Here is an 11,006-nt window from a genome sequence, read left to right as displayed (position 1 = left end):
AGGTAAGGTGGAGACACCTGACCACACTCCAACACTTGCATCCTACACAACATAGTAGTGTAGCAAAGCACCTTTGGTGGCTCCCTGCTTGGAACACGAAGCGTGCTGGGAGGCGGGTGGAGTTTAGTTTGCACTAAAAGAGCGGGAAGAGGATAGGATTTAGTCAGTTAGTCACAGGAGTCTGACGAGGTCAGTCTGTGAAAGGAGATCCCCTGAGTGGGATGGATGAAGGGAGTGCTGCAGCCGACCTCAGTGACCTGGGCCCGCTGGCACAGGAAAGGAACTTTGATAGAAAGGCTGACTCTCCATAAGAAGGAAAGGATTAGTACAGAACGTGAGGAGAAGAAGAGAACTAAGGATCAGGGTTGGAGGAGAACCCTTCCCAAGTTCTAAGCGCAAGGCTGGGGTCCAGTCCCCGAGCTTGTATGGATACTAATGGTCCTGCAGCAGACACCGGAGGAATAGAAGTTGTCACCACTTTATTCCCACACAAGACTTGGGGGCACAACAGCAATGTGTGTGAGCCAGGACTAGGTAGTAAGGAGTCCACGAAGCAGGCTACAGCTGTCTGCCGTACAAGTAGAGTTCATAGGAACATCAGACAGGAGGAACTCCAGTGTAACTCAGTACTGTGAGTACTTCACTAAAGGCGATAAGAGGGAGACGTTCAGAAAAGGCACATAAATTGGCGGAGTGTTGGAAAGGAGTACTTCATCTTGCCTGGAAGTTGGCTGAGCTCCTGACCCAGAGGACACGGCACGGATGCAGGCTCTTGTGCCACAACAGACTGTAAGTAAAGCTTTGGAACTACATGCCCTGGTGTCCTCCACTTATTCCTGCGTCAACCTGCCCGGCACTGCTACATCCCCTGCGCCCGACACTGCAACATCTAAGTGTCACTTCACCTTCTCTGCCCTGGGACTACAGCCCTGCCTGTGGAGGGCTATAACATCATTGCTGCAGCACACCATCTGTCCCAGAGGATCTGTCTGCAGCGTCGGCTTAACATCTTCATTGCCGAACACCACAGGTGGCATCACGACTCATTCATTATAATCATAAGCACACTGAACATTTCCCCCTTTACAATGGGCACCCAGGGCCACGGGCTGGGTCCCAGCTGCCGTGACAACTCCCATTGAAGCTCATCGGGCCCGGTACTGAGTACCCCACAGCCCTGGGAGGGCGACCCACGTGCGCTATGATCATATGTTTTTTTTGTCGCCACAGTAACCCTGTTGTTTGATGATGCGCTTCCAGTTTCACGGCTGTCGGCGCATGCGTGGTTGGTCTGGTCCTCCATTTCCGCTGAGATTCACATGTCGTTGTCACAGGCTACATGCTGTCCTTGCATATTTCCGGTACAGCACTCCCCACGCCTCTCTGGTAAGCGGCGCAGCTGCGATGCATTTGTAATTAAGAAATAGATATAAGGACACAGGTTAACCATACTGAGTACCCCTGACGAAGCCACCAAGGGTGGCGACACGCGTTGGGTATCTGCTCCACCTGGCTTAACTCCATATGTGTCTTTTTAATAGATGGTGCTATTCCATGCTATTTCTCATGAGAGCTGCTTTCAGCATTTACCACCAACCCTCGTGCTCATTCTTGATCTTCTACACTGCCTGTTTTCAGGTTTCATCCTCAGGTTTTTAGGACCCTTCTAAGTCAATTGGTCTTGCTATTTATGCTGGCATTTCTCTAAACCTCATGCACTTTCATGGGTAAGCTGCTCTTGCTATTGGGATTACATTTATATTTATCTATTTGCTTATACTCTCTGTATTCCAGGCAGCCCATGTGGTTTAATTGCTTCTCGCTATTAGGACTAGGTACGCAGCTTATGGTTTAAATGAGCACATAATAACTTTCCGTGATTTCTTGTGTGGGCATTGCACGTTTTTACAGCTGCAGTGCATGGGTTATATTTACATATAGTATGCTGTTTATATGGTTATAGGGTTGCTGCTCATATTATATACTATTTTGGAGTTCTGCTTAAGGTGGTTCGCCCTATTATGAGCCTATTGATAGTTTAAGCCATGTCACATGTGTGACTACTTTTAATGTTTTTTGTATGTTTTCTTGTGTCAAATAAAAAATATTTTCATGCTATTTCCCTGCCTCAGGGGATCCCCTTCTTATGGCCTGTTCCTTTTCTCTCTTGTATTATTGAATCTATGGAAGACAGGTATTACAGAGTAATGTAATAGCTGTAATGGTGTGAACGGGCCTTTATAGATCTACTACATGGGGAATCGCACACATATTGCACTGTGGGCAGATTATAAATTTGCAGCATGTCTGTATGGTGTGTGTGCATAGGATGAATCCACTGCAAATTTGTAGCAAAATCCATCACAGATCCACTGGTTCTACTTAGTTGGAGGCATATCTAAAACTACCTTCACATATCTGCAATTCATGGACTGTGTGACTGCGACGTCAGAGCCAACCGCAGGGTCCTGATCTGGACTCCACAGTCCGTCCTCTCCCCCCATGGATTGTAGTGGTGTGAAGTCGGCCTGATAGTGCAGGATTACCAGAACTTGCTTGTATATTCTTATTATTGTCCACATCTTGGCCAGTTTTGTCCCTGTTTTGTGATCACAAAATGTCTTCTTATGCAGCTCATGCAGGGAAAGATGGCGGATATGTATACACGTCTGACTGCATGTCGCCAGTATGTCTATAATGTAGCCAGGGCCTGTGACAAGGGTCACTTCAATGCTAAGGTAAGTATAATTTCCAATGGGTCATAGCTTCATACAATTTACAACCATTTTTTAGAGTTCAATGCAATGGATAATTTATTAAAAGGCGACCTGAGTTTAGATGAAAAGTTACCATTTTCTTTCTTTCATTGTATTGCCACTTCTTCCCTGAACATTAAATTATTTTTTTTCATTATTTTTTTTTATAAATCCTTCATACAGTGCCGGTTCCAGGTTTTCGTGGGTCCCTTTAAAACATGCCACGATTCCTGATGCACAGATACAGCAAAGAAATATAGATTTAGTACAATCCCAAAGATTTCACTTACATTACATGAGTGATATCTACTGTAAATTCTACAATAGCTCAGAAACCACTGTATAGTCCTCCATACAGTATCATGGGCGCCACATAGTCTTCCATACAGTATCATGGACCCCACATAGTCTTCCATACAGTATCATGGACCCCACATAGTCTTCCATACAGTATCATGGGCCCCACATAGTCCGCCATACAGAATAGGAACCATATTTTGCTCCATACATTAAAAAAAAATCAAATACTTATCCTCGCTGGCCGCAGGTCTGGACTCCTCAGGGTCACCATCTTCGGGTTCTCTGCACCGTGACTACTCAGAACAGAGGGCGCACACTAGTCACGTCATCAGTGCCCTCTGCCCTGAGACGTCAGTCAAAAACACAGAAGACACCGGAGCTGCGGAGGAACAGGGAGAGGTGAGTATTGCAAGTGATAGGTCCCTGAGCAAGTGGGAGGTCCACTCGCAGGAGCTGGAACCGCGCTTCCCAACTCACTGGCCCCATAGCGTGCTGGTGTCCCCCAACGGCAAGTGGGACCCCAGCACTTGCCCAACACTAAATAAAAAGGCCCATATCTCTGCAACCGAATGGCGGATTTTAAAAATGTCAAAGTGTAATACTCGGGAGCAGCGGGAATAAAGTAAGAGCAAACACTGGTTAATTTTGACTTGATAACAGGCCCTTTTTAACGTAGAACTTTCTCTGCAGGGATTAATTCAGGTTATTGTATGTGATTAAATGTAATTTACCTACAGGATTGTGCTGGCGTTATCCTTTACTCTGCTGAATGTGCTACCCAAGTAGCCCTCGATGGTATCCAGTGTCTAGGTAAGGAGATGTACAAGTTTTGTTTCTATTACTTGGACACACTGAGTAGCATTCCAAGGCAAAAAAATAATTCAAATTTTAGATATGAATGAAAGTGCTAAATCGTAAGTTTACAAATGTGAAAAAGAACAAAATCGATCAGTTTTCCTTTTTGGCTAATTCTTACTGTCCGCTGGTACAGGATATACTATATTTTTCCGACTCTAAGACACACCAAGGTTTTAGATGAGGAAAGTAGAAAAAAAATGTAGCAAAAAATGTGATCATGACGCACTATTATGGGAGGGGGATCTGCTGCTGACACTGCTATACAGATAATATTCCCCAAATCTGTACAAATAATTACCATCCTGGTATATACAGCTCTGGCAAAATTTAAGAGCCCACTGCAGAGTTTTATAAAAATCAGCTTCTCTACATGTCTGACAGCCATTTCATTCCAGTGTCAGTTGAATTCCAACCAGAGTACGCCTCATTCTACTTAATGTGCTTCTGATTAGGTGATCACCTGAACCAAATCTTTTTTAACGAAGGAAAGTATAAAAAAACCCTGCTGTGGTTTTCACAATCCTTTTGCAATAGGACAAGCTGGATGGCAAAACAAGTGCTAGTAATATCCCAAAAGTAATAGGAATGAAAAAATAACTTTTAACCATGCCAAAAGAGTTGAAAAGAAAAGTATTGAGTGAGGAAAAGAAGGGCTCAATTCTGGCTTTAGTAGCAGAGGGATACAGTGAGCGTCATGTTGCCTCCATCCTTACAATTTCTAAGACGGCAGTCCATTACAACAAGGTCAAGCAGCAGACATGGGGGACAACAAAGCTACAGACCGGCAGAGGGCGAAAACGACTCTCCACTGACCGGCATGACTGCCATCTTCGAATGTCACTCAGCAACCGCAGGATGTCATCAAGTGACCTAGAAAAGGAATGGTAAATGGCAGCTAGGTTGAAGTGCATGGCAAGAACAGTTCATAACAGGCTCCTAGAGGCAGGGCTCGTGTCATGTAAAGGTAGAAAAAGCCTTTCATCAATGAGACGCAAAGAAGAGCCAGGCTGAAGTTTGCCAAAAACCATAAGCATAGGATCATACAGGACTGGAGTAAGGTAATCTTCTCTGATGAGTCTAGTTTTCAGTTTTATCCAACACCTTGTCATCTAATGGTTAGACAGAGACCTGGAGAGGCGTACAAGCCACAGTGTCTTGCACCCACTGTGAAATTTGGTGTAGGATCGGTGATGATCTGGGGATGCTTCAGCAAGGCTGGAATTGGGCAGGTTAATCTTTGCGAAGGACGTATGAATCAAGCAGCATACAAGGTTATCCTGGAAAAACAGTTGATTCCTTCTGCTCAGGCATTGTTCACCAACTCTGAGGACTGGTTTTCCCAGCAGGACAATGCGCCATGCCACACATCTAGGTCAATCAATGTGTGGATGAAGGACCATCACATCAAATCCCTGTCATGGCCAGCCAAATCTCCAGACCTGAACCCCATTGAAAACCTCTGGAATGTAATCAAGATGACGATGGATAGTCACAAGCCATCAAACAAAGAACTGCTTACATTTTTGTACCAGGAGTGGCATAAGGTCATCCAAAAGCAGTGTGAAAGACTGGTGGAAAGCATGCCAAGACGCATGAAAGCTGTGATTAAAAATCATGGTTATTCCACAAAATATTGATTTCTGAACTCTTCCTGAGGTAAAACATGAGTATTGTTGTTTCTAAATGATTCTGAACTTGTTTTCTTAGCATTATTTGAGGTCTGCAAGCACTGTATTTTTTTGTTATTTTGACCATTTCTCATTTTCTGAAAATAAATACAAAAGTTAGTGCTTGGAAATTCGGAGACATGTTGTCAGTAGTTTATAGAATAAAAGAGCAATTTACATTTTACTCAAATATACCTATAAAGAGAGAAATCAGACAAACAAAATTTTACAGTGGTCTCTTAATTTTTATCTTTTTTTTTTTTTATCCAAATTTAGTACACCTTTGGCCCACTCCCAAATCCAGCAGCACCACTGATACATATGTAATTTATTCTTCAGTTTTCCTCTGGTGTTTTCAGCATTCCAGAACACAGAGCAGAAAACTGTACTCTTTATTAATTTTTGCATTTGCCACTTTTTTATATATTTTTTTTTTCTTTTGCCTTTTTTTTTTTCTTTTTATATATTCACCATTACGGCCGTGGTTTTTGTTTGCCAGATGTTTTCATCTGATTCATCAATTGAGCAAATTCTGTGATTAGTTTGTGCTATATTAGAGGAATATCCAAATTTTCTCAAAAAAAAGTCGCAAAGAAAAGGTTAAAGACAAAAATAAATCATTTTTATTTTGTGCAAACTTCATGTACTGTGTGCACCATTTTGAAGAATTTGGTGCAAAACCATCAAGGATGCCTGAAGATGTAAAAACAAAAAAGAGAGAGAAAATGACTTAAATTAAACCACAAAGTAAATGAGCCCTCTAGCAGGGCAGGAAGAATCTCGCAAACCTTCACCTGTATGAAAAGACAATGATGGCTCTGGGAGCGAGCGCATCACCACCACCACTGTTTTTTGGAATTCCGTGTTAACCACTATTCAGATATGTGCAAATAAAGGTGTCAGATGTAGATTGCTACCTGAATCCACTGAAATCTGTCATCATGTTTTTGCTATGTAATCTGAGAGTAGCATGATGTAGGCTTGGAAGACCCTGATTCCAATAATACGCCAGTTACGGGTCCACTTGCTGTAATTTTTGATACTGCTGCAAATTTAGCAGTGCTCTAAAGCTGAGCCCTGTATAACTCCGCCCACACCACTGATTGATAGCTGTGTATAACCCCGCCCCCCAAAATTGGCAGCTGCTTGTGTACACAGTATGTTGACAGAAAGCTACTGATCAGACGCCTAGTCCTGTAGTGATAATCTCCTGCTGATAAAACACTGGTTTTTATTGAATCTGCAATACATGGCCCAGTAAGTGACAGATTGCTGGAATCAGGCCATACATCATGCTGCTCTCAGATTACCTAGACATAGCCTGCTGACAGATTCCCATTAAAAGGTTCCTCCCGTCCTCTGCTTCCCTTCCTGTGGCTTCCTGGATGATTGACAGCTCGGACCAGAGGTGCTACCCGTCCTGTATGCTCTCCATTGCTGCAATCAGAAGCAGCCTTCCCTCTGAAGAATCGGAGGACAGAGGCACAATGAAGCTGGCCAGATCCAGACTAACCACCTCGCACAGTCCGGCAGATGAGGCTGGTAACCTACAAAGCTTTTTCTTAAAGACAGAGAGGATCTTTTAATAGGAAGTAACTTGAAAAGTTGCTTGTTTTTCCAGTATTTTGCAATTTTACCCAGCAATGGCGAGACTGCCCCATATTCACTGTTCTTATACCTGTGTTTTTCTTCTCCACAGGGGGCAATGGCTATATAAATGACTACCCCATGGGCCGCTTCCTTCGTGATGCCAAGCTTTATGAAATCGGGGCTGGTACTAGTGAGGTCCGGAGACTGGTCATAGGCAGGTCCTTCAATGCTCTGTATAAGTGACCTGCCCACCTTGGAGATCATCGACCATGGCTCTTCTAACGCCAAACTCAATCCGCAGAAATCTCTCTGCACCCGGTGGATGAGGACGGATGCGCACCTACTGCCTGAAAACACTTGCCTCATAAGCTGCGAGCCTCGTGGCTGCACAGCCTGAACTGTTAGGAGATCAGACCGGTCCAATGCTTGGTCTGCCGTCTCCTTATCAAGTGAATGTGAACGTAAAACAATGAACTGTATAGTTTTACCAATAGACTGGGGGCTCTGATCGCCACCACTGATCACCGTTTATGGGGTCTGTGTATTGTTCCAGGGACAAATAAAGCATACGTCAAACACCTGGGCAACAATTGTCATTATTTCCCCCTGGACAGTGCTGGCTATAGGGGCTGTATACTGCCTGTTGGTAAAGGGGGGTGTCTGGGACTTTACCTTTTAATGGCTTATTCTCAGTATAGGTCATTAGCGTCTGATCGGTGGGGTTCCAACACCCTGCCAATCGGATGTCCCTGGTGTCTGTGGCCAGAACTGACCAGTAACGGAGCTGCACAGCCCCATCTATGGAATAGTGGCCGGTACTGCGCTCCTCTTACTATTGATGTGAACAGGGGGTGGATGTGCAGTACCGGCCGAGGCCACTATGTAGTCGGAGGAGCTGTGCTGGGCAGCTCCGTAGCGAGTATTTCTAGACGACACTGGGAACAGCTGATTGGTGGGAGTGAGACACTCGGTACACCCAGCAATCATACATTGATGACCTGTCCCAAGGATACGCAATCATTGCTAAGTCTTAGACAACCCATTTAAGTGTAATCCATCTGTTAGAGCAGAGATACAGAGACATTACAGAAAGTGGAGTCTTTATCTTTTCATTCCAGCTCCTATTGTGCTGATGGAATGCTGATGAAAAACTGCACAGACTGAGAGTGTTTGTACAGATCAGACTTTCTCAGCACCAGAGGCAGATTCTGCTTATTGTTGTGTATATCGGCTTCACTATGCTTTTCTACAGGATTTATGTGAAAGGCTTTAAGAAAATATCCACATGTGATAAGCTGCTAAGAAAACTTCACTTAAATTACTTGAAAAAAATCACTGATTTCTTCTGCAGCAGCATCATGGGGAGCGCTGGGATTTTGCAAGGTATTTAATTCCCTTTTTTGTTTTAAGCAAGTGACAGGTCCTCTATATCATTAGTCATAAATACAATACACATGGAATAAATGGGGAAAGGGTTTATGCCAGGAGTAAATTAATAGAACTATGTCCCCCCCTCCTGGAGGTTTAGTAGATTGCAGACAAGTCTCACTGTACTTTGGTGACCCCCTGGTTGTAGTGCTGGGGATTTTTCAATTGTATTTGAATTCTCGTCTTGCTGCATTTCATAATAAATACTAAGGAGGGAAACTTCCTAAGACAGATGAGTCACAGTCCAGTCTGATTTGTGCTGGATTTATGAAGAGGAGAACACCATGTAATAAATATGGTAATGATTTGGCTGTTCCCCAAACAGATTGAAATCTACATCTGCTGTGAGTGGCCATAGAGTTGCTTTAATTGCTAAATTCTGGCATAAAGTATAGACAATCTATCACATGTATAGATAAGAAAATGTGAACAATTTGCAAAGTACCTTACAAGTGCATGTTGTTAAGCATACAGGTGCTTCTCATAAAATTAGAATATAGTCAAAAAGTTAATTTATTTCAGTTCTTCAATACAAAAAGTGAAACTCCTATTACAGTATATAGTCATTACAGAGTGATCTATTTCAAGTGTTTATTTCTGTTAATGTTGATGATTATGGCTTACAGCCAATGAAAACCCAAAAGTCATCATCTCAGTATATTAGAATACTTTATAACACCAGCGTGAAAAATGATTTTAAAATCTGAAATGTTGGCCTACTGAAATGTATGTTCAGTAAATGCACTCAATACTTGGTCGGGGCTCCTTTTGCATCAGTTACTGCATCAATGCTGCGTGGCATGGAGGCGATCAGCCTGTGGCACTGCTGAGGTGTTATGGAAGCTTTGATAGCAGCCTTCAGCTCGTCTGCATTGTTGGGTCTGGTGTCTCTCATCTTCCTCTTGACAATACCCCATAGATTCTCTGTGGGGTTAAGGTCAGGCGAGTTAGCTGGCCAATCAAGCACAGTGATGCTGTTGTTTATAAACCAGGTATTGGTACTTTTGGCAGTGTGGACAGGTGCCAAGTCCTGCTGGGGAATGGAATTTCCATCTCCACAAAGCTTGTCGCTAGAGGGAAGCATGAAGGGCTCTAAATTTCCTGGTAGACGGCTGCACTGACTTTGGTCTTGATAAAACACAGCGGACCTACACCAGCAGATTACATGGCTCCCCAAACCATCACTGATTGTGGAAACTTCACACTAGACCTCAAGCAGCTTAGATTGTGGCCTCTCCACTCTTCCTCCAGACTCTGGGACCTTTATTTCCACATGAAATGCAAAATTTACTTTCATCTGTAAACAACACCTTGGACCACTGAGAAACAGTCCAGTTCTTTTTCTCCTTGGCCCCCAGGTAAGATGCTTCTGGCGTTGTCTATTGGTCATGAGTGGCTTGACACAAGGAATGAGACACTTGTAGCCCATGTCCTGGATATGTCTGTGTGTGGCTCCTCTTGAAGCAATGACTCCAGCAGCAGTCCATTCCTTGTGAATCTCCCCCAAATGTTTGAATGGCCTTTTCTGAACAATCCTTTCAAGGCTGAGGTTATCTCGGTTGCTTGTGCACCTTTATTTACCACACTTTTTCCTTTCACTCAACTTACAATTAATGTGCTTGGATACAGCACTCTGTGAACAGCCAGCTTCTTTAGCAGTGACCTTTTATGTCTTACCCTCCTTGTGGAGTGTGTCAATGACTGCCTTCTGGGCATCTGCCATGTCTGCAGTCTTCCCCATGATTGTGGATCCTACTGAAACAGACTAAGGGATCTTTTTAAACGCTTAGGAAGCCTTTGCAGGTGACTTTTGGGTTTTCATTGGCTGTAAGCCATAATCATCAACATTACCAGAAATAAACACTTGAAATAGATTGCTCTGTTTGTAATGACTCTATATAATATATGAATTTCACTTTTTGTATTAAAAAACTGAAATAAATTAACTTTTTGATGATATTCTAATTTTGTGAGAAGCACTTGTACTGTATATGTACTTGGAGAAATAGGACTGTTAGTGCTGCCATGCACCATAATAGAATTATGAGTTATATAGCAAAAGGTGCAAAGACACCAAGTAACAAGAGTGATAAGAAAATAAGTCTTCATTAGATAATATGAAAAAAAAAAGAAATACACTAAAAATGAGGGGCAAGATCCCCCAGCAATTGATAAATAGAAAGATAGTGATGTGTCACTCCAAAAATATGCACTAGTAGAGGAATGCCATGGACACCCATCATCACACAGGAAACAGTTAAGTCCCTATATGGTAGTATTCGAGTACATCACGAAATAACCCACATAGTATGAGAATGAATACATGTGCATTTTTCCTAAAGCAACATACAGAGTGACAAGAAAAGAACGTTTAAATACCAAAGCTGGGAGCAAAGGTGTGTGCCAA

General features: G+C 43.0%; 1 protein-coding gene across 1 annotated transcript in view; it reads left to right on the top strand.

The window, feature by feature from the left end:
- Positions 1-7,749, top strand: part of IVD (isovaleryl-CoA dehydrogenase) — a 29,959-nt gene extending 22,210 nt beyond the window's left edge. The window contains exons 10-12 of the mRNA XM_073566721.1: positions 2,634-2,738; positions 3,794-3,866; positions 7,281-7,749. Coding sequence (XP_073422822.1) covers positions 2,634-2,738; positions 3,794-3,866; positions 7,281-7,414 — 312 coding nt within the window. The 3' untranslated portion in view covers positions 7,415-7,749. The remainder of the gene's footprint in view (positions 1-2,633; positions 2,739-3,793; positions 3,867-7,280) is intronic.
- Positions 7,750-11,006: the final 3,257 nt, after the last annotated feature.

This window comes from Dendrobates tinctorius, unplaced genomic scaffold (assembly GCF_039654945.1).
Source record: "Dendrobates tinctorius isolate UK_male_01 unplaced genomic scaffold, ASM3965494v1 ptg000019l, whole genome shotgun sequence".
NCBI lineage: Eukaryota > Metazoa > Chordata > Amphibia > Anura > Dendrobatidae > Dendrobates > Dendrobates tinctorius.
This window is presented reverse-complemented; position numbering and strand designations above follow the sequence as displayed.